The sequence below is a fragment of the Gallinula chloropus genome, assembly GCF_964237585.1.
Source record: "Gallinula chloropus genome assembly, chromosome: 3".
Taxonomy (NCBI): Eukaryota; Metazoa; Chordata; class Aves; order Gruiformes; family Rallidae; genus Gallinula; species Gallinula chloropus.
Window position 1 is genome coordinate 102718207 of NC_140087.1, and position 24340 is coordinate 102742546.

Genomic DNA, 24340 nt, shown 5'->3' on the forward strand with positions numbered 1-24340 from the left:
AGAAGGAACAGTCAGATCTCCTGAAAGGAGAGAGAGGGGTGAACAGAGGGAAATAGTAATTTGGTTTAAATCCTCAATGAAGGGACACCAGTTGGCTGGGACTTCGGTTTTCAAGTTACTCAAATAAACTATGAAAGGAAATTAAACACGTAGAATTTTTCAGGTTGGTAAGGATCATAAAATCATGGAATGGTTTGTGTTGGAAGGGACCTCAAAGACCATTCAGTTCCAACCCCCTGCCCTGGGCAGGGACACCCTCCACTTGCCCAGGTTGCCCAAAGCCCCATCCAGCCTGGCCTTGAGCACTGCCATGGAGGGGGCAGCCACAGCTTCTCTGGACAGCCTGTGACAGGGCCTCAGCGCTCTCAGAGTGAAGAATTTTTTTCCTAACATCTAATCAATATCTACCCTACTTCAGTTTAAATCCATTGTCCCTTGTCCTGTGTATTGGGTCTGGCTGAGGTGAAGTTAATGCTCCCCACAGCAGCCCTCACCGTGCTGTTCTCAGTATTAGTAGTGAGCAAGGTGTCGTGAACACACCGGGAGTTGGGTTATTACTGAGTGCTGCTGGCACGCACCAAGGCTGTCTCTCCAAAATTTCTCCTCCCCACCAGCTATCGACTGGGGGTGGAAAAGATACCAGGAGGTGACACAGACAGAACAGCTGACCCCAACTGACCAAAGGGATGTTCCATACCATATGACATCAGTTCTGCAGTAAGAAGTGGTATATCCTCTGGAGCAACTACTGTGTGGAAGCCCTGCGTCCCAGGAAGTGGGACATCACCTGCTGGACATGACCTGCTGATGGGAACTGGAGTATAATCTTTTGGGTTCTGTTTTACTTCCACTTGTGTCCTTTTGCTTTTGCTGTATTGAACTGCCTGTATATTGACCCACAAGTTTGTGGTTGTGTTTTCCATCTTAGTTTTCTCCTCTCCCCATCCTGCTGAGTTGCGAAATGATTAAGTGACTCGATGGACACCTGGCATCCAGCCAAGGTTAAACCTGCACAGCCTACAGCTAAATGCTTTTGCAAACAGTCCCTCTCCATCTTTTCTGTAGGCCTCCTTTAAGTATGAGCAGGCAGCTATAAGCTTTCCACAGAGCCTTCTCTTCTCCAGGCTCAACAAGCCAAACTCTCTCAGCCTGTCTTTGTAGGAGAGGTGCTCCAGCCCTCTGATCATCTTTGTGGCCTTCCTCTGGACTTTCTTGAGCAGATGAAGGATAAGGCAGAGCTTTGAAGACTGACAGTAGGACTCAGTGGTCCAGTGTCAATGTACTAGAAAGTAATATGTACAGATAGCAGAATGGATGAGTTATCTGCATCATCTTTCTTCTTCCTACCACGTCCTGTGAACAGCCTTCATGTCCACAGTGTTCTCTGCAACAGCATTTGAGGGAAACCCAGGGAAATCCCTGCTAAAGACTACTCCTGAGAATACTTCAGAGACATACATGCGAGACAATCACATGTTGTGATGCAGGCTGGGTACTTCACTCTCTGTAGTTAAGGGAAGAGGAAAATAAGATTCAAAAAGATCTTAGTGAGTCCCCAAGGTGAGCACTGCCCTGTGATGAAATGCATGAGAAGCACCTATTTCTATCCACTCTTAAGCAAAACGTACATGACTGAATAGTTTTTGATCACTGGAGCTGTACAAGATTCAATTACTGTGCTAGATAACCTCATGTAGACTCCCTTTCCCATGAAAGGAAATGAGCTTTTGAGGTCCTTCCTAAGCTGGGCTGGTTTATGACTCTATGATTAGTTCAAAGGTAAATCTGAATTAAATTAATTGCATTCCAACATAAATAAGTGGTGTATTTCTGTTCGCTAGAAAAGACAGAAATGAGAGTCGGTGTATATAAAATAAAGAACTATGTGCTACATTGTATTTTTTTCTTTCCTATATCCTATTCACAGATATTTATAGTGAATTAGTATACTTCACACACATTTAGTATTTCACACATGTTAATCTAATTGGAATTTTGTTCACTGACCCAGGAATGTACTTAGAAATGTTTATTTTGCTTTATTTATGAGTATTCTTTCAGAAGGGAATAACTAAGCAATATCCATTAAAAAAGAGAATCCGTTTGATGGAGATTGGTTTAGATTTTCAGAATTTTAACTGCTTTTACCATTACCCAGTAGTTATCAAATGGCTTTCCAGATCTTTGATAACTTTAGTTGTTTCTTTTAATGTTATTTAATGTGTTACCTGCATGTCTGGCAGGGAGTGATGAACTTCAATAAGCTGATTTATTGAGACAAAAGGAACAAATCTGAAAATTGCTTTTCTTCCTTGAGAAACTGAAATTTTAGTTTTAATTCATCGCTTATTCCATTATCAATTCTGGTTTAGCTCTTTTAGAATTAAACTTTCTGCATGTTCTTCTGGAATTCAGTTACAAGTGGTACATAGATGATTAATTTTATCCATGTAATATGAGAAAAAACAAGGTCAAATAGAAAAAAAATTGGAAGATATATACCTAAAAAGGTACATAATACTTAACTGCTCAGTAAGTATCTCATATCAAGATAAAAAAACATAGAATTACAGTGATGAATAATAAAATCCATAATAAAATAAAATAAAAAAAAAAAAACCCACAAACAAAAAAACCCAAAACCTTGTCAGACTGATATCCTTGTGAAGTAGCAGAAATACATTCTTGTCTGTTACTAATTTAACTATGTAGTACTATCACAGTCATATTAGTGAATTGATTTATGCTGTGTGCTGTTATTAAAATCATTAATGTATGTTGATTTTTAAACAAATTAAGATGTATTTACATTGTGAAAAGTGCAATGTTATGTTCTGTAGGTTTAACAATATGTTAATATTTGAATATGTAATTCAGTAATAATTGAGGCAAGAACTTTGTGACATTTCAAGAAGGCAAAAATAGTTATCATTTAATATCCGTAAAAGGTTTAGTACCTCAAGATTCATACCCAAAATATTCAGTAGTAGATATCAAAGTTCAATAGAAATGAGAGAAATGCTCGTCGTTTTGCAAGGGTTCCCAGGTAGCTGCTACATTAAAATGTATAGATACCCTTACAGAGATACACACACTTCTGACCTGAGACTGACACTTAACTTCAGGTTATTCCTTGAACTTTCACAGTTTTTCCTGTGGGAAGATTTTCAGCTTGAAGATGCTCTTTCACTTAACAGAGAAAATGTTATGAAGTAAAAAAGAACACCGTAATTGAAATATGACAAGTTATAAAATAAAGGGTTTTACCAGCTAACTGAAGGAAAAGAACAATGTTGTTCGACACAGAATGACTGTGTAAGTTCCATTTTTTTTGGAGATCTAGCTTGACGTTGCCAAGATGAGTATTCTTAGTACTTTCAGCAGTACTCTGCATGGCTCACTTGGACAGTTAGTCCATTTTTTAACTATTTTGTTCTGTTTATGACAGCTGAAGAGAGAGGAAATGGGAAATGACAGAGATTTCTCTGGAACAACTTGGCAGGGTTGTGCTTTGAAATAACTTAGGGGGATTCTTCCTTATGGCTACCCCCTGAGTCTCCTGTTTGTTTTTAAAGTATTGTTATGTTAATCTTTTGAAGATAGTTACAGCACTTTCTGAATTTTCTTCTTAGTTTCACAGTTGTTTCCTAAAAAAAAAAAAAAATCCAAAAATATTTGGAATATTTGAAAATATTTGGAATATTTGAAAAATATTCCAAAATATGATCTACATTGTCACGGGATATTGGAAAATAGGTTTTTACCTATGAAATTTTCTGTGACTGATTTCTGTGTATGAAATATTGTTTATTTCATTTGCGTTTATGTGTATGTTGCTGTTACCATTATTTGTTTAAAAGGGCAATCTGAGGCATGGAATAAGGAAGCCATACTTAACTGGCATAAGGTTTTGATGTGCTTCAGGCTAAGAGGCTGTCTCCAGCTACACACAGACATAAGGACAGAAACAACATGCGTAGAATCTATCAGCTCTAAATATTATTAACATCTTGCTGAGATGATCGCAGACTTGCTGTTTGGGTTCCCCATTATTCGGAGATCTACATTTGAGATCAGCCAAAGCAAACACATACATTTGAAAGCATCTGTAAGTCCCTTTCAGGCCCAATGCAGTTTTCTGACACATCTGTATGAGAAACTGCAAGATACCTATAAATAAACTGTCATGAAGAAACTCTATCAATGATACAGTTTCTATTTAGTTAAAGCATTTTAATATATTTTTAGGATGAGAGACAAAAAAGAAAAGGAAAGCTACCAACCTTCTGAATATTTTACTAGTTCTCAAAGAGTTCCTTTGTCATTGCCTCAGTAAGTCCCAAAAGAATGCTTCAGTCGTCTGTTATGTGGACAACAAATACCTGCTGGGGTGAGTGGATAGCTGCAGAACAGCTGTGTGCATTGAGGAGCTGAAGCAGGAGCTGAAAGAGGTGAACAAACACATTTATTAGGGAGCATTTATTAATGTGTTTAATGCAGTTGCTTTCATATTTAAGACTCACTGTATATTTTAGAAAATCAAATGTTGTTATGTAGATAGGCAGTAACAGAAATAGTGAAAAAATTAATAGCAAGAATGTGGATTTGTGACATTAAAGTGCAGAGGAGAGTGCTGCTGTTCATAGTTTCTTACTCTTTTGGTTACCCTATAGAATTTTTCTGGGATATTTTCTCAAGGATTTGGCTGTAGTAGAACAGCAACCCTGTTGCCATGACAGTGAGACAAATAATTAAAAAGTGTTTTTCACTTGCTTAGATGAAAAAGATCTGAGTTCAGTTTCATTTCTCCAGGTGCTAATTTGCCACAAGTATTTTTTTTTTAATTTTAAAAATAAAACTACATAAAATCTGCAAATTTTAGTACAACTTTAAAATTTTGTGGGCTGTACAATTCAACATCACTATTTGCCATATGCTCTAAGAAATGTGATTATTTTATCACTGAACACAGCTGGCAGCATTCCTCATTATATAGCAAGTTGTAGTATACTTTTCGTCTACAGAGTCTTTTACATGCAAATGATAAAATTCATATGCTTTAAAACACATCTTTGCCATTTAAATTCTCACCCTTTTGTACCTTTGCAGTGCTTTTGTAAAGGATAGCAGAGTTTCAGAGCAAGATTTATAAAAAAATGAAGTAGTGCATTGTGGTACCTGTGTTAAATGTATACTTAAAAATATTACATAATTTCTGTAATGTACTTACGGAAATTGACTTTCATTCAAGCTCTAAACTTGTTAAGAAAGCATCCACAATTAAGTAGTTCAGATTTCCATACTATATTTTACACCCCATCTATTTCACATTCATTTAATTCCCTGGGTTAGAGAAGCAGCAAGTACTCTGGCATTATGAGCATTTACGGTGTGCATAATCTTTAAGTACAAAAGCAGAATTACTATAATTAAAACTGAAGGAAGTATTCAGCTACATGGCACAAAGGAACCGTAGGAAGAATTGAAGTCACGCAGAGGGAGTGTGTCTGGACAGCTGTGATTTTAAGCAGCGCTTCCTAAGGTGAAAAGGAGTTAAGATTTTTAAAATTTGAAAAAAAAAAATAATCAGTGTCTCTTTTAACCCTTTTCAATTTATATTTATTTCACTTACAAATATTGAAGGACCTACAAAGGATTTATAAGAAATTATACTAGCCTCCTTAGTCATAAATAAAGGAGCTTCTTCTTCCATTTCCTACTCCCACCCATATGAAATTGGGTACCATGGAGGGCTACCAAATATCTAAGCTGAAAGAGAATTTTGAAACAACAACAAAAGGGTATAAACTATCCATGGGTAAGTCTGGCGTGTCTTTGTAAGGGCTGGTAGGAAAAGAAATGACTTTTTTTTTAAAATAGGACTTCATAGATTCAGGGGCAGTGCTGTGTGATGTCCCTTGTTACCCTTGACAGATTCCAAGAGGACCTCTCCAGTTTGCTCTTTACATCCTGTGCACAAACTGGTCTGTCTTCATTTTTGGTTACTCTGCTGGGTTTCCACCCTGGTTGAGCTGGCTACTCAGAAGCAGGATCCTCTCCTCATTTCTCCATCTCCCTCCCTCCTTTCTCTACCTACATAATGTTTTGTGCTTTTGCCTGATATGTGGTGACCCTCAGTATTTCATCAGGGTATAAGGAACTACAGGCTGCTATCTACTCTAACTTGTTATTCTAAAGAAGACCAAGCTGCAAGCTAATGAAAAATTACTAAACACTCTTGAAATTTAAATAGATTAAATGTGTTTGTACAAGCCTAGGCTTACTCTTTTTGTATCAGTGAAACTTGGTTACTTTACATTTTTTAAATGTCCTGAAATGCAAAGGAAAATGTAAGTTATATAGAGGACTTACATCCACATAAAATTAACAAATTAATTCATTAATTAAATTTTTGTATTTGTGATCACAAGGAAGATTAATAAACTCCTTTGAGATCACTGTATGAGTTGTACTGTATTGTTTGTCTTCCAAAAGTCATTGACTTAATGGGACTGTGATCTAAACAATTGAATGAGTCTTGTAGCTGTCACTAATATTTCAAGCACATTTGTTTACCCACTGACTTGAGGATAGATAATGGCACCTGCTCTGGTTCCATTTTGCAGATAGCAGGCAAAACACTCAAAGAGCTGGGGTGTATTCGTATACTTTAGATGACAAATAATCTAACATATTAAACCAAAACTATTAAAGAACTGAATCAGGAGATCAGAAGGGGTTTTGCTGCTGTTGGGTTTTGTCTAATAAGGTATTAGACACCAAAACATGTAACAGACAAAAGTATAGCCCTGTATTTATAAAATATGGCTGTCACTGAAATCAGTACTCTAGGGGAAGAGAGACTTTTGGAAGACTATAACACATCGATGAGATTTTCCAGATGTTCCCCTCATTAGTTAGAATTGTTTTTTCCAATGCAGGAAATGTTTAGTATTGAATAAAACATAATACTTTATGGTGACCTATGCTGAATCAATATTGGCCTGTACAGTAGCATAATTGGAATCAATCACGGGTTGGGCTCCTAGGGTCATCAGAAGGTTCAGGTATGGGACTTTGCCTAACACAAATTTCTTGCTGGTTCCTACTGAATATTCAGGTAATCTGCTGGTTTATAGTGATAGTAGCGATTTGATACTTGGAGAGCTGTGGGATAAAGCATTAAAGTCTGACATACACAGTTACTATTGCTATGAAATAGTGCTGAATTTCATGCATAGGTGTTCACATTGTCATATTATATTCTTTTGCATTATGTAACAATATCAGTGTAAAAGAGGAATGTTAGGGTTTGGGTTTTTTTTTATTTTCTAGGGGCTCTGGTTCCTTAAGCCTGAAACGGTGAATGTGCATTAGAGATTAATTCTGTGCTTGATCAGAAGTGATGGGCTGTCCCTTGAGCTGATCAGTCCATAGGTCTAGAATTACATCTTCAGATGTAAATGAATAGACACCAAAAGTGGTTCTCGGTACTTCTTCTATTTAGTCCTGTATTAACTCTGGATGTCTCTGAAATGACGTTAGACTAGGAGGGCTTAGTATAAAAAGAAACGTTTGTTGTAAGAAAAGGAAGAGGTAACCAAACTGTCAGCACTTTCTAAATCAGAGAATGCAGCATATGACCTGCTGGGTTTGATAATTTCAAAAGATTCTGCTTTAGCTTCTGCATTCAGTAGAACAAATCAGCCTTCGTTAAATATTATCCATGATCCAACTGAAATTACCTTCATCATCTTTTCATATCATTGCCAGTGGATGATGGGCAGAAGTTTTCCAACTGATATCTCTCTCCTTAGTGGCACTTCTAGTGAGATAAAATCCTTTTCTGAAAACTCTGCAGGTATGTTATGAATACAAGCAAACATTGACAAAGAAAATTGGAACAGTAATGGATCCATGAAAACATGCATTTGGTCTTTTTATCTCAATCTGTGCCAACTGAAGTTTGTATAAATATGACCACTTAACTATCATCTAGAAAGATTTTCAAATATATTTGAAGAATATGAACCCACAGGGTTGTACTGCTCCAATTTGTTTGCTTGATTTGGGGCAGAAATGTTTGCATCTTTCCAGATTTTGATTCCACTTAAATGTGTGCGTTTCCAATCACGCTCAGTCAGGTATGTGTACATGCATTTAAACTGGAAATGGCACTTTGATATTCTAGTATGTGTTGCCTGTATGCCAGGTGTCACTAATGATTTAGTAAAGCGTCAATGATAGTTTTCTGGTACTTTGGTTGTTTCTGACTTGTGATTTCGTTTAATACCTGAGACAACTCTTTCTTTTTTTAAGTAATTTGTAACATTAGGTGAGCAGTAAAACATACTGCTTATTCTAAAATTATGAGTTGAAAGATGGTAAAGTCACTTTCTGGGGATGGCTATTCATGCTTCAGGTAATAGTTGACCTTTAGCAAATATATTTAAACTTCCATTGCTTCAGAGAAGAGCTGATTTGGCTCAAAAATATTTTACAAAGCACAGTATGTAATAGCATCTTGTATGTACCAGATATTTGTGTAAGAATTGTTTTGAAGTGAAACACAGACTAAAGTGTATTAGTAGAAAAAATAGCATACAAAATAATGAAAAAAAATTCCTTCTTTATCTATAATTCCTCCTAGTCTGGGACACACATATCGATTGCAGTTACATATTCTTCTTGATAGGGACTCCTCAGATATTCAGTCAGCCAGAGGGACTGATTGGCAAGATGCAAATGGTAGAAAACCCATGGGAATATAACAAACACCAGAAATCAAGCACAAGGAGAAATGGGAAAAGCATCAGCCCTTCTCCTGCTTTACTTTTCTGCATATCTCCAACTAATATCTTTTCTGCCTCTGAATGTCTGTCCAGTTTTTTGACAAACTGAAAACTTGATGGCTTCTCTTAGCATTTAGTGCAGTTTATATAGCCATAGAGAGAGTTGTGCCTTACGAGCTCTGGTGAAAGCTTGCTGAGAAACCCAGTTCCTGCTGAGGCACAAGAACGTCATGAGAAAGCTCCTACATTACAGCACAGAGTGGAGCAGCAGTGTGATTTGGCATCCTAGAAATCTCCTTCATCAAGGCCTAAATCTTTCAGCTACTGACATCTTTCCCAGTACATGCAGCCCAAGCTGGAGAATTGCTGCCTTTCTTTTCTGTCTTCCTGTATGTGAAATCTCTATATTGTATTCAAGGAAACTGATTGGTTCAGAAGGATTTTTCCAATGTCTTCTGCCTCTGTTCACTAACTACGTAAGTCCAGTGGTTTACAAGTGCCATTTTTAACTACAAACTTTGCATGGGACTCATAATTTAATAATCTGTCTTATTCATAATAATATAAAGTATTATAAAATTAATCTTTTAAAGATATAATCTTTTTTTTATATATGTACAGCCTTCCAGTAGCCACATGGAAAGCTAATCATTTTAGCTAATTATTCATCGCAATCTGAGGAAATAAAACCATCAAATGCTACTAACATGTATGGCATGGAGAGTTTTCCAAAACAGGAGTAGGTTGACTCATTAGCAGTATTACACTGAGTTGCATTATTCATTCCGTGCTGTGAAAGCTACTGATCTCTTCAAGCACATACACAAATGTCAAAGATTAGTTACTGCTGAAGCAGAGGAGTATAAGGAAAAGTTATGTGAGCCATTGTATATAATTATGTAGGATATCTAAGATAGAATTCTGTAGATTTAATTTAGACTTATAATTGTAGGATAAGATACCTAAGTGAAAATGGAAAGAGGCTGAAAGAGTGTTGCAAGTCACTGCACAATTAATAAATTGACTGTCATTTTCTGAGCATATTTGTATAAATTGTTCAGACACAAATACTTGCTTTGGAGCAGGCAATTAAGCATTAAGTAAGAGAGTATAGCTCATTGAATACTGCAAAGCTAAGAAATGTAAGAATCAAAAGTATTTATTGGAAACCACTTCATAATTGACCAGTGGAAAAGAGACAAGTGTCAAGAAATCATTATTACTTGAACTAACTTAATTCTGCTTCATGCTTATCCAATACTGTTTGCAATCCACTTTTAATTGTATGAAGACTGGGTGGGTTTTTTTAAAGCCACCGTGCTTCCACTGTCATTTTAAAGACATTGTGTGCTATAAAGTCTCTGTTTTTCATTGATTTTACTTGCCTACTCATACACATAAAAGCACAGTATCAGATTTTTGAGTTCTACTCGTACGAGTTGAACTGAAACCATGAATTTTACAAAAACCTTTCAGTTCTCTGGATTTCATTGGGATTTTTTACTATTCTGTGTTAGGAACTAATTCTCCTCATTACAGGCAGTTTGTATGTCTTTCAAGTGTTTTGTTTGTGAAATGTATGTACTTCAAGATCAGACATTCACCAGGAGATTCACTTCCTTTTACTTAAGAATTTTTGCTTCTTTTAGTCTGAGTTAGGTGTTTAATATTAAATTTTCATCTAATTTCACTGGAACAGGCTGCCCAGAGAGGTGGTGGAGGCCTCATCCTTGGAGACATTCGAGGTCAGGCTTGATGAAGCTCTGAGCAACCTGATCTGGTTGAAGGTGTCCCTGCTCACTGAAGGGGGATTGGACCTTTAAAGGTCCCTTCCAAACTAATGCCCGATGATTCTATGACCTAGAGATACAAGATAAGATTAATTTCATCTAACTTCAGATGTTTAAAGTGTAAGACTATCATCCAGACTCTCTTTATTTAGAGATTGTCACCTGTGGGTGATGATTCCTTTTTTATCCTAAGATCTTTACTGATTTCTAGAAAAAATATTAGCCGCTACTTTAGAGCTGAATCTTGCAAACAGCCAAAGTTAAATGATGTGACTACTTCTCTTGGAATAGGTCTTGGCTGTTAAAGGGCCACATGGGTGAATTAATTCATCAAAGACATGTTCCTTGTCAATTTTAATTGCTGTTACAGTTCTGATCTGTAAGACTATTCAAACAACCAAAACCTTGTCTATATCTCTGAGCAGTGTGAATATGAATGATCGATCCAATATGTTTGAAGGTGTAGATCAAGTCATGGTGAACACAAGGCACCATTAAAAAGAATGCAGAGCAGCTATGAATTGTGCCATTGACTTGCCTACCTGAGTGAGGTACATAGGATTTCCCTAAAATGGGCACTGACAGTATAAATGAGGCAGCAAATGTCATTTATATTTCCTAAAATTAAATCATGTTTTTCTCTGCAGACTCTGGACTCTAGTTAGCTAAATGAGATTTAGAAGCTTAGTTTGGAAATTAGGAAAAATTTCTTCATGGAAAGGGTTGTCAGTCACTGGAACAGGCTGTCCAGGGCAGTGATTGAATCACCATCACTGGAGGTATAATTTATAAGACAGGAAGATGTGGTGATTAGGGACATGGTTGAGTGGTTGGACTTGGCAGTGCTAGGTTAGCAGTTGGACTTGATCATCTTAAGGGTGTTTTCCAGTCAAAACGATTTTTCTAAAAACAAAAAAAGAAGCAACATTTGGTGAGAAGATCTTGTATTTCTTGCCAGCTGACTACCTGATACCAGCTTTCTGTCCCTTTGGAAGGGAATACATTTGGTGTCCTTATTTCTTCCTACCGTATCACATTTTTACTATTGCCGCACCCAGGCTGGACTCACAGAATCTGGACTATGTGGATAGCATTGCTGCATTTCTTTCTTTAACTTCTTTTTTAAAACAAAACAAAACCAAACAAGAGTCTCAGACTCACAGTGGTGGATCAGCCCTGAACAACAGCCAGATGTCCACTCTTCTCCCTCCCCCTTCTCAGTAGGAAGGCGGGAAAAAAAGTATGAAGAAGTTGGTGATTCCCAATAAAGACAGAAAGATCACTTACCAGTTACCACTATAGGCAAAACACTACTTTTATTGCCAATTCAAATAGATTTTGAACTGAACCTTGAGCTTCTCCCCACCCTTTTTTCCCAGACCCAACTTCACCTTTCCATTCCTGGCTCTGCTACCTCCCCTCTCCCTGAGCTGTGCCCTGTGGTGGGTGGGTTGGAGCCGGCTGGAACCAGCTGGGTCCAGCACTGGGCAGCCCCGGCCCCTCCTCACAGCATCCCCCTGCAGCCCCCGCTGCCCGCACCTGGGCACCCACACCTGTTTATTTCATAAACATTGCAGTCACATTTAAATGCATTTGATGTAGTTGTGAAGGCTTCATTGAACTGTAGTTCAGCATGAATAGTACAAAGTCATTAGGTGGTGTGGCTTGGCTAGAAGGAGAACATCAATTCTTTTCAAGACTTAATGTGGATATTAATGAAGTTTGGGAAGACAGATCCATCAACCAGGGACTGAAAAGTGACTGCAGCCTGATTTAGACATATACAAGGATATACCAACATTTTCTTCAATTTTTATTGTAGGCATTTTTCTTTGCTAGACCAATTTATGGAGAGAGATGATGAAACTTGTAGAAATGTTTGTATGTGTATCTGAACCAGGTTTTCACATATGGTCCAGTATGACTATTAAGAGTCTGTTTTAGCTTTTGAACAAAGAAAGCATAACTTGCATATGTAGCTCAGCTATACATGGTGGAATGATAGTGAAGGACTATAAGTCGTGCTTTTTTTAACTCCCATTCAAGTCATCATCGATGTATTCCAAAACATATTCAGGAATATTCTCACTGGTGAATCCAAACATTATGTGATGATGAATCTATATGAATACCATAATATTACTTTTATAATTAATAAATTATACTATTTAAAATCAATATTTATAAATACCATAGCATTACTTTTGAGGAAAAGTTGATGTAATTTAGCGTAGGTTTCAGGAGTTTCTGATTATTTTGTGCAAAGTAGGTGGTCTAAATCCAGGAAACATTCTGTTTTAATAATCTAATTGTTTTCTAATTTAATTTAGCTTAATTAAATTTTAAATATTGAGCTTTACCTCACTTAAAGATAATATCAAACTTATGATTAAAGACAATGTAGAAATCCAGAATCTTTAAATCTGGTGCTAAATTAAATTAAAGATCCAGTTACTGCAGAATTTCAGAAGTGTTTAAGAATAATGTGCTAGCTGAATCTTAACTGAAAGTTTTGCATATGTGTATACATATCAGTCTATTTTAATGTATGTAAAATAGACCTTTATATATAGCAAATATAGAGAGAATTTTTGTGTATAATAGTCTGCAGGTAAAGGAAAAACTATCTTTGTATCAGGGCAGGTGTAGCAGAGGTACCGATTGTTTTCAGTCCTTAGTGAGTAATAAATAATGTTTCAAGTATTGCAGGAAATAAGGGGCAAATGATTTCGGGAGACAGTTGTTATACATGAGAACTCAAGACGCATTGATTTGCTTTGCAGCCCTGACACTCTCTTGTATGACCTTAAAGAAGCATTCTAATTTGGCTGTGCTTCAGTTCCTGGTTGTTCCTACTGTGATCATCCTGTGAGGGTTTAATCAGAAATCAATGACCATAATGGTGGATTTTTTTCCCCAATGAGACCTCAGGTTCTCTTGTAGTCAATTCTCCACAAAGCCTTTGACTTGAGTAGAGCACCTCATATCAGAGCACCAGGGGTGATTAGCTAGCACTAACTGTTGTATTTTTGGTAGTAAATCATTTAAATGTGGGTTGAGCCAGTGGTGGGGGGGGGGGTGGGGGGGGAGGGGGAGGCGGTAAGGGAAGTAAAAATGTTCACGCAGAGAACAAGAGCAGAGAAATGAGGCCCTGGAGGAGGAAGGATTCTTTCATAGATTCTTCCATCAGGAAGGAAGAACTTGAAAGGTAAAGCAGGTCCTTTCTGGGAAACTTGCTTGAGCTTCAAGTTCTTATTTTCTTCCTTTGTTTATGAACCTTCATTCCTCAAGTTCTCTCATCCGATCAGACTGCCTGTTACCTGCTTCTCTGACCTTATTGAGCTCTTGCTCCCCCTACCCACAGAAGTGGATTTCCTAACTTTGTGAGTGTAAAACATGGTCATTCGCTCCCAGGGACTGATCTGTGTGGTCACTAGTGCTACTGCAGGTTGCTAGCAATGGAAGTCATCGTTTGACAGACTAAAAGATGGGTGGGGAGGATGGGAGGATGGAGGCAGACACTGTATGTCTTTATTAAATATGTGGATTTTACAGGCACATCACAAGTACTATGGGTGATTCATAACCCTGCTCACTTTATCAACTGAATCAGAACATGTCCCTACCCAGAGAATGTTTCCTCAGGGTTAATGTTAGGGATTTTATGGTCAGTTCTCTTGCTCACTCTTTTCAGAATACTTTTGTAGCCTAAAATTCGTACCCTGTGTTACTGTTTACTTGTTTTCTTCACCTGCTCTAGGTTCTCATCTCCATCAGGCATAAGCTTGATGTTTTTATCCAGGTGAATATATCAGCCAATGGTGGAAGCATTATTACAGGTGCACAAAAGAAAGAGTTAAAATGTTTGAGATAATCCTGCATCTCGTGATGTTGGCCAATATGGCATTGTGTTACAACAGTGCTGTGAAGCAACACAAGCACCAGCTTCCTCCAAGTACAATATTAGACCAGTAAATACATGTATAGAAGTAAGTTTGCTGCAGTTGGTTTTCTGCTTGATTCACGTATGCTGTGGTTGTGCTCTAATACATTAGAGTCCATGGGTGTTAGCATCCATTTCTGACAAACAGGATGAGGGCTGCAGACCCTGCATGCAGGACACACAAACCAAATGAAATACCTCTTTCCTGAGAGTTGTGAATGTGAAACTGGGGAATACCTCTGTCTTCTAATGGGAATCAAGTTCCATCAAAGATGTTATTTGAAATTCTGCATTTAAAAGAGCTCCTTACACAGTAGTATGCTGTACCTTTAATTAAATTATGATGTTTTAATACATGCACTTAAGCACATATGTGTATGTGTATGTATATGTGTCATGGTTTAACCCTAGCCAGCAGCTAAGTACCACACAACCACTTGCTCATATCTCCCTGGCAGGACAGGGGAAAGAATTGAGAGTGAAAGTGATAAAACTTCTGGCTTGAGATAAAGACAGTTCAATAAGTAGAGCAAAAGCCATGCATGCAAAAAGCTAAACTGAGGAATTAATTCCCCACTTCCCATGGGCAGGCAGGTGCTCAGCCATCTCTGGGAAAGCATAATGGTTACTTGGAAAGACAAACACCAATCACTCTGAATGTGTGTCATCTTCACCCTTCCTTCCTCTTCTCCCAGACCCTTATAAGCTTTGCATGACTTGTTTGGTATGAAATATCCCTCTGGTCAATTGTGGTCAGCTCTCCCAGCTGTGCCCCCTCCCAACTCCTTCTGCACCCCAAGCCTACTTGCTGGTGGGGTGGTGTGAGACACAGAAAAGACCTTGGCTCTGTGTAAGCACTGCTTAGCAGTAACAAAACCATCCGTGCATTAGCAACAGAAATCCAAAACATAGCCTCATGCTAGTGACTCTGAAGAAAATTAATTCTATCCCAGCCAAAACCAGTGCATGTTTCCTTCTGGTTAGCAAATATTTACAGGTTATAAAGACAGTCACAAATATCAAGACTGTATGTTCAACAGAGAAATGTGATTAATGTATCACCTAAATGACCAAATCAAATACTAAAGATCTAGATATTTATGATGATAAATAGTTATGCATCTGTTGATGTGTATACACACACAATTAATATATAATACATATAAAAGGTATAATATTGACGTAAACACAGTTCTCTACTGCCTTGTGCCATTTTTATAAAATTATTTTGTTTGTAGAAGTTGTGTTCAGCTGGTATATAGAAATCAGGTTGCCCACCAAATTATTTATTCAGATTATTCTATTAGTCTTGCCTACAGTTATCCATTGTTGGTGTGGCTTGACCCTCAAGATATTCTTTATTCCCAGTCAGAAATGTTCATACCAAGTTTCTTATAGATCAACAGAGTAAGTAATGTGCTTTCCATGACTGGTGGTTCTTTGGTTTAAAGTAGCTGTTATTTGTCACACTGACAGGTACACCTACTGCGAAATGCTGGCGATGAAGTTACCATCACTGTTCAGTACCTCAGGGAAGCTCCATCATTTTTAAAGCTCCCATTAGGTAAGAGGAAATTAATGGATAGGAGTAATTTGTTTTCCTCTTTGCAGTATTCTCATAATACGATGACAGTGACAGAAATAGGAATCCAATCGTTGAGTGTTTTACAGGAAGAAATAGAAGATTGTGTGTGTGCTTTATTGCTTTGCATATAAGAATCTAATGCCTACTGCATAACTGCTCCTGTATAGTTTATTCAAAATAAAACTGAAAACCTCATTAAAATGCAGTACAATCATGGGTGATACCTGATAGATTTTCTGCAGAAACTTTGCCTGAATACAATAAAATATTGTTTAAAAACATTTGAATCATACTTTCACACTGAAAGGTATTTTCAGGACACTTGCCAAACAAGTGAAGAACAATAATTGTGCATATTTCATAAATGACTTTAATATTTTGATCATTTTTGTCAGCAGAACTACAGTGCGACAACTGAGTAGCTTAAGAGTAGCAATAATAAATTATTTATGAACAGTGAGGGAAATTTTGGGTATTTCTGGTTAGCAAATATAAATATTTGAGATACTCACTTGAAATCAATGTTGCAAGTAGAAAAGTGTGCATAATATATCAGCTAACTTAATCAGACCAAATCATTTTGCACCAGTTTATCTTATCTATACATCTCCTTTCATATTAAGCAGAAGAGATTTAAAACATGTCTTGTTTTGGCGACTTAGGTAAGTTGGGCTTAATTATGTACTTGTTTTTTTCTCTATTTAAACTGAATCATAGGTCTCACAGGTCTAGCTATGTCGTTAGAAGAATGTCTGTCATTTCATGTAGATGCTTGCACCTACTGAAAGCAAACTTGACAGGCCTCTACTAAGCTAAGCTATATATTTACTGCTAAAAACATTATTTCAGTTCTTACTGTGTATCATTTCCATTTGAAAATGGAATCTAAATTTAAAGAAATCCTATACTTGCATTTGGAGGTCTTTGCTTAGTGTTCCTTATAATGAAACCTCAGGTTTTGTCTTCTTAAGTTTCAATCCTAGGCCACAAGTCAACTATAGACTGCTATCTGTAATGCCTTGAATAACGTTGTCCAAGGTTAAACGTGTCTTTAGCAAGTTTCTCTGTTGTACACAACATGCATTTGTGGTTATGACAATCCTACCAGCAATTTTATCTCATCTTGTTGACTGACATCATATACACACTGACTGTATTGCTTGTAGTCAGTTAACCTTGGCTAAGAGCCCACCCAGCCACACTATCACCCGCCTTCCTCAAACAGAAAATGGGGAGGAAATGGAATGAAAAACATTTTGGGTCAAGATAGACAGGAAGATTTCCCGATCCAGTGCCAGGGAGTTTCTTGATGTGATCCCAAGGGCAATATTAAGACACAGGTCAAATGCCCTTCACCCTAAACAGTGTTTATTACAAAAAGAAGTAAAAGGAAATTAGCAGTGGTAGTACAGAATGTAATGAAAAAGTAGAAATTAAGAAAGAAGTCGGCACAGAGTTGCAAGGATAGTCATCACCATGGATCCACAGCGTCCTGGGAATCCAAGTCTCTTGTCCAGTGGTGGGCGATTGCGCGGTCTTTTTTCTGGAAGTTCTTTTTATCTCTTGTTCAGGGTCGCAGCACCCAATGAAATTTTGGCATGACTCCACATTTCCCCCCCAGTGAGGGGTAGGCCTTCACTTGTACTTACTCCATGTGGCTCTTCACATGTTGCTCACATGACTGTCACATGATCTGTCAGGCAGGATGTTTCCATAAGTTGGGGCCCATAACTGTAGGCAGTCTTTGAGACAAATGTTCTACAGTCAGCCTCTTACAAAGATCATTTATTAATTACCATCATAGGCAAAACAGATTCAACTTGGGGAAACAAATTAATGTATTAAATGTTAAAATAGACTCAGTCAGTGAGAAAGGCTATTGAACTGAAACAACACCCTCCTCCAGCCCCTTTTACCAGGGCCAACATCATGCCTGGCTCCTCTACCTCCTCTGCAAAGGGATGGTGAATGAGGAGTTGGGGTAAGCACACAGCATTCCTCTCTACCGCTATTTCCTTCTCGCACTTTACCCTGCTCCAGTGCCAGTCCTTCCCACGGACTGCAGTCCTTTAAAAACTGCTCTAGTATGAGTCATCTCCATCAGCTGAAGTTCTTTGGGAAATACTTGCTCCAGCATGTGTCCCCCACTGACTGCAGCTTTCTTCAGGGCACATCCACATGCTTCAGCATGGGGTCTTCCATGGGTTGCAGTGTGGGTATCTGCTCTGATGTGGTCCTTCATGGACTGCACGGAAATACCTGCTTCACCATGGCCTCTCCATAGACTGCTCTGCTCTGAATCCTGGAGCACCTTCTCCCTCTCCTTCTTCAATGACCTTGAGGTTCATATTTTTTTTTCCTCACAGTTTCTCTCTTTTCTCTGCTGGTCATCATTTTACGTTTTCTTAAATAGTTTCCCAGAGGCACCCTCACTTTGGCTGTGGGGCTCAGCCATGCCCTGTGGTGCATCCATTGGAGCTGTCTGGAACCAGCTGTGTCTGGCACGTGGCAGACTCTGACCATCTCCCACCCCTGAAGCCACCCTACCTCCCAGAACTTTGCCACTTACAACCAGTACACAACCTGTGTGAGACAGCTGCCACCTCCATAAGGAGTTCACACACATTCAGGTCATCATGGGAGAAGAGCTTACCTGACTCCTGTGTTGCCTATCTCACCAGAAGGCACTGCAGCTATTTCTGTCTGGGAAGATAACATGCCAAGGCTTCCATTCAGTGCTGTTCCTGGAAAGAGAAAGCAGTGATTAGCAAGGAGACCAGATCAAGTCCTATCTCCATGTGACCAGAGGAGCATGCAAAACTTCTGTAAGTAAATAGCCTCTATGAACACTTGGACTAGGAACTTTTACCTTACAAAAACCTCCATTCTCTTTCAGAGGGCCTGTTTCATGGCCTGTGGACAGCTAGCACAATTTGTAGTCTGCTCATGATTACTGTTGTTAAAAGAAAATGTGTTTGGAATCAGGAAGACAGTGCCATTTTAGGCAAGTTATCACAGACTATCAAGCAATACAGCAAAGAAGCAGTGCTTCTTAAATGACAAAGACATTTTGGATACCAAGTGCTCATTTTGGGCAGCTTATTAGTCTTGCTTCCTTTATGGAGAGCACAAGGAAATCTTTGGCATTATACTACCCTGCCCATTCTCATGTATGATCCTGCACCTTCGGTCCTGCGGTACATGCTCAACAAAAGGACTTCCCAAGTATGATGAGACAGCTGAGGAATTAAAGAAATTACTTTTCTTTTGAACTGAACCTGGACCTCAGCACAGAACTCACCTGCTTCTCCAAGATGTTCTGGGCAGTCATGCAATGCAGGCTGAAACCAGTCTTGGTGAGTGAGATGATCTTTGGTAAATGAATTGACATAAATATTCAGTCTTCTGGTAAGGAAAGAAGCAAATAAAGTGTAGAAAATTATGAAAAATAGGTCTGGTTTAGGGCCATACACTGAAGTTCAGTAAAACAGCAATGGTGGGATAATGCACCCTATTTCTAGAAGAGATTTTCACAAGCCCATGCACAAAAGGGAATTCCAGTCATGAAGAATTAGTGGCACACATAACAAGCTAAGTAACAATGCTACTATGTGGTAAAGGACTTCCCAACTCATGCTGCAGGCAAGATTTAAATGGATAAATCTGAAGTATCTTGGCCTTTCCTATCATTGCAGAAGACTCAGACACATGGTCCCCAATCTTCAAACACTGTCAGACCAGATGCTGTGCTGGAAGTTTTAGTACTGTGGTGTTCACTTTAAATGCAACCACACTGTCTCTTCCTGTTACCCAGGCTTATTAGTATTTCTTATGTTGGTAGGAGTAGCACCTGCCTCCATTGATTCCTTCTCATACCTCTTCCTTCCCTACACTATCTCTTGCCATGGCTAGCAAAAGCATGGGATGTCATGACAGGGAAAGATCTGCCTACAGCTCTCTGATTGCTTCACTCTCATGGATTGTGAACAGCAAATACAGGATGTGTCATGCGCTTAGACTTGAATACTGATTCATTGGCTTTTAAGGATGAGACAAGGACTGCTTCATTCTGTGTTTGGACAAGACCCTAACCCAGGGTGGTATGCCAGTACTGATCATTGTCTCATTCAACTGCCTGGAACTCCTGGACTATACTGTGAGACCATAATGGTAAATTAAAATAAGCCAGCAAATGTTCCCTGACACAGGAATTTGACATTTTATAAAATATTGCAGAACGCTTGGTGTAACTTTTCATAGGGCAAATATTTCTTTCTTAAAAAGCTATCAGGCTTGGATCAAAAGTTAGCATGGGCCAGTGGGGTCATTAACTGTCTGCTTCATTGGGTTGTCTAGCTCCATGGCTGGGATGATATCCCATGACCTGTGGTTTGCTTGGGGTCACTTTCAGCTAGAGAGAATATAAATTTGCATTTCTAGAAACCAAAGGAAGGAATTTGGGGGTTTGGAGCTGAGTCAAGAAGTTATTAGTGGCTACAAGGGTTATCTGTTAGCTTGTTACAGGATAATTATGTCCTCTGCTCTTGGGTATTGCCATTAAGGATTTGCTGAAGCAGAGTCCATTACCCATCCCAAAGCTGAGCAGGAATTGTAGGGCCCTTTTAGATAAGATTCATGGCTACTGGAAAAACTTTAGGACACTTACTGATAAAACAGGCTTTCTTCAGAATTTTTCTTCTTTATATGTATACCAAATTATGAGAATATTCTGAATTTAAAAAGGTTTGAGTGTAATTAAAAATGACCAGGAGTGTTTCCTTTGGGTTTAATTTTGTGGGTTTTCTAGAATGAGATTTTGTCTCTTGGATGTTGTCTATGACATAATTAGCAAGTTAGATGAATGAGATTTTATTCATATACAAGAGGTTTCTGGTATCATTCAGCAATGTTGATCATAACACAAATTGTAAAGATAAGTCTTGCTGACTACTTGCTATACATTGATCTGGTGTCCTGTGCTTTGGGGGTTTTGTTTGTTATTCAGAGATGTAGTATAGTTCACTGACTGAAATAAGCAGCCACCTGCTGATGGGACTCTGAGTTGACAAAACTTTAATAGACACCTTTCTAGGTCTAAAAAACTTAAAGCTTGTAAAAATTTTTTTTTCAAATCCAGGCTTTGTTACCATTTAATTTAATAATTAATTTAAATTTAATAATTTTATTTATTTATTTACTTATAAAATCTCAGTGATTCTGTCAAAAAGAATATAACAGGATTTAGAAACAATTCCTACCACTGCAAATGAGTTCTTGCTTAAGGTTTAGTGTCAGCTGGCTCAGTGATTTCCTGAGTAACTGCTAGCTCTGCAAAATCCCCTATGATCCTTAGAAAGCTTCTTTCCCTCACCTCAGAGTTCTGCTGGTCATATTTTTGCTACCCCAGGGCTGTCTTGTTGTCTTGTCTCTTGTGAACTGCAGTCTCCTGTACCCTTGCTATCTCTTTCTCTCTCTGACCCCTTCTTAGCTTAGGGGGTAAGTTGTTTGGTTTTTTTTACCCTGAGCACACTCAGCTATTGCTCTGGTAGAGATTAGTCAGAGATCTTCTCCTCTCCCACAAGATCCTTCCTGACCCAACCTTCTAAAAAGAACAAAATGCCACAGCTGAGCACAGACGTATTAAACAGATGAAGCCTGTCATAGTGTAGATTTGCGTTTCTCATAGGCTGGCTGCCTAACTGTGATTTCTGTGGGATGAGAGAACAGCTATGCAGTAGTGATTACTGGAAATGTCACATCATAACAAATACCTTTTTTTCTGGCATCACTGTATTTTGATCATGGAGAGGAGAGTTACCTGTAGCAGATGCTTTATTTTACATCAACACTTTTGGATAGTCTTTCTCAAACTGATGTTCCAGAGTTTGGACTGTTACCCAACACTTGATTTGGAGTCTCATCTATTTGGGCAAAGGCTACAGTAGGAAGTACTATAAGACATACTCCATGTTAGTACATTTTATATCATATATATCATGGGTGTGTATATGCTGTGTTTTTTTCTAAGAAGGAGGAGGAAAGGCTACATGACTGCTTTAAGGCTGCCATGTGGGGAGGCAAACAGAGCTCCTTGGAGAGATGAGAGTATTGCATCATATAAATTATACATATCACAGAATGGTTTGGATTGGGAAGGACCTCAAAGATAATCCAGTTCCAACCCCCTGCCATGGACAGGGACACCCTTCACTAGACCAGGATGCCCAAAGCCCCGTCCAACTTGACCTTGAACACTGCCAGGGAGGAGGTAGTCACAGCTTCTCTGGGCAGCATGTGCCAGGGCCTCAACAGGATGCAGTACTGCAGGTGGGGTGTGACAACAGCAGAACAGAGGGACAGAATCACCTCCCTCAACCTGCTGGTCACACTTCTTTTGACACAGCCCAGGATATGGTTGGCTTTCTGGTCTGTAAGCACATACTGCTAGCTCATGTTGAGCATAAATAGGCAGGGAGCAGAGTAAAAGACTTGTAAACTTGCTTGCAAGTGATGGAGGGGGCATGGTCTGCAAAGTCTATGGTTCATTGTGACTCAGAAAGTGAAAGCAAGCTGTTTAAGTGCAAAGCAAATCTACAGGCTTCTAAACTGAAAAGCAAATCATAGAATCATAGAATGGCATGGGTTGAAAGGGACCCCAAGGATCATAATGCTCCAACCCCCCTGCCACAGGCAGGGCCAGCAACCTCCAGGCCTGGATCTACACAAGGTTGCCCAGGGCTCCATCCAACCTGGCCTTGAACACTTGGCTTGGAGCATCTCCCCTGTGAGGAAAGGCTGAGTGAGCTGGGACTGTTCAGCCTAGAGTAAAGAAGACTAAGGGGGGACCTTTTTAATGTTTATAAATATCTGAAGTATGGGATGCAGGGGGAAATGGCCAGCCCCTTTCCAGTGGTCTGTGGAGACAGGACAATCGGCAATGGCTGCAAGTTGGAGCACAGGAAGTTCCACACCAACATGCGGAAGAACTTTTTCACAGTGAAGGTAACAGAGTCCTGGAATAGGCTGCCCAGGTGGAGTCTCCATCTCTGGAGATAGTCAAGACCCGTCTGGATGCCTGTCTGTGCAATATGAGCTAGGGAGCTGCTCTGGCAGGGGGGTTGGACCTGATGATCTCTCAAGGTCCCTTCCAACCCCTATGATTCTACTTCCAGGGACGGGGCATCCACCACTTCTCTGGGAAGCCTATTCCAGCCCCTCATGACTCTCTGTAAAAAATTTCCCCCTAATATCTAATCTAAACCTTACTCCCTTTAGTTTTAATCTATTTCCCCTTGTCCTGCCATTGTCTACCCTTTTAAAAAGCTGAATCCCCCCCAGTTTATATGCTCCCTTCAGATACTGGAAGGCTGCAATGAGGTCCCCGAAAAGCCTTCTCTTCTCCAGGCTGAACAAGCCCAGCTCCCCCAGCCTCTCCTCATAGGGGAGGTGCTCCAGCCCTCTAATCATCCTTGTGTCCCTCCTCTGAACCCTCTCCAACAGTTCTATTGCGGGCCCCATATCTGGACACAGTACTCCAGATGGGGCCTCATGAGGGCAGAGTAGAGAGGGACAATCACCTCCCTGTCCCTGCTGGCCACCCTTCTTCTGATGGAGCCCAGGATACAATTGGCCTTGCAAGCTTCAAGAGCATACTGCTGGCTCATGTTAAGTTTCTCATCTGCCACAATCCCCAAGTCCTTCTCAGCAGGGCTACTCTCAAGAAGCTCTTCTCCCAGTCTGTATCTATGTCTGGGATTCTTCTGGCCCAAGTGCAACACCTTACACTTGGCAGTGTTGAACCTCATTAGGTTCCCTCGGGCCCATCTTTCCAGCCTGTCAAGATCCCTCTGGATGGCTTCCTTTCCTTCTGGGGTGTCTACCACACCACTCAGCTTGGTGTCATCCGCAAACTTGCTGAGGGTGCACTCAATTCCATCACTGATGTCATTGATAATGATGTTAAAGAGCACCGGTCCCAAGACAGACCCCTGGGGGACACTGCTTGTCACTGGCCTCCACCTGGACACAGACCCATTGACCACCACTGGTTCTGTCAACCAGTTTCTTATCCACTGGATGGTCCACCCGACAAATCAACATCTCTCCAATTTAGAGATAAGGATGTGGTGGGGGACTGTGTCAAAGGCCTTGCACAAGTCCAAGTAGATGACATCGGTTGCCTTCCCTTTATCTACTGATGCTGTCACTCCATCATAGAAAGTCACCAGAT

At 39.3% G+C, this 24340-nt stretch overlaps 1 protein-coding gene across 1 annotated transcript in view; it reads left to right on the top strand.

The window, feature by feature from the left end:
* SNTG2 (syntrophin gamma 2) overlaps positions 1-24340 on the top strand; it is a gene marked incomplete at both ends in the record, with an annotated part of 269535 nt that overhangs the window by 154990 nt on the left and 90205 nt on the right. Inside the window, one exon of the mRNA XM_084261688.1 lies at positions 16002-16089. Within this exon, the coding sequence (XP_084117814.1) occupies positions 16002-16089 (88 nt within the window). The remainder of the gene's footprint in view (positions 1-16001; positions 16090-24340) is intronic.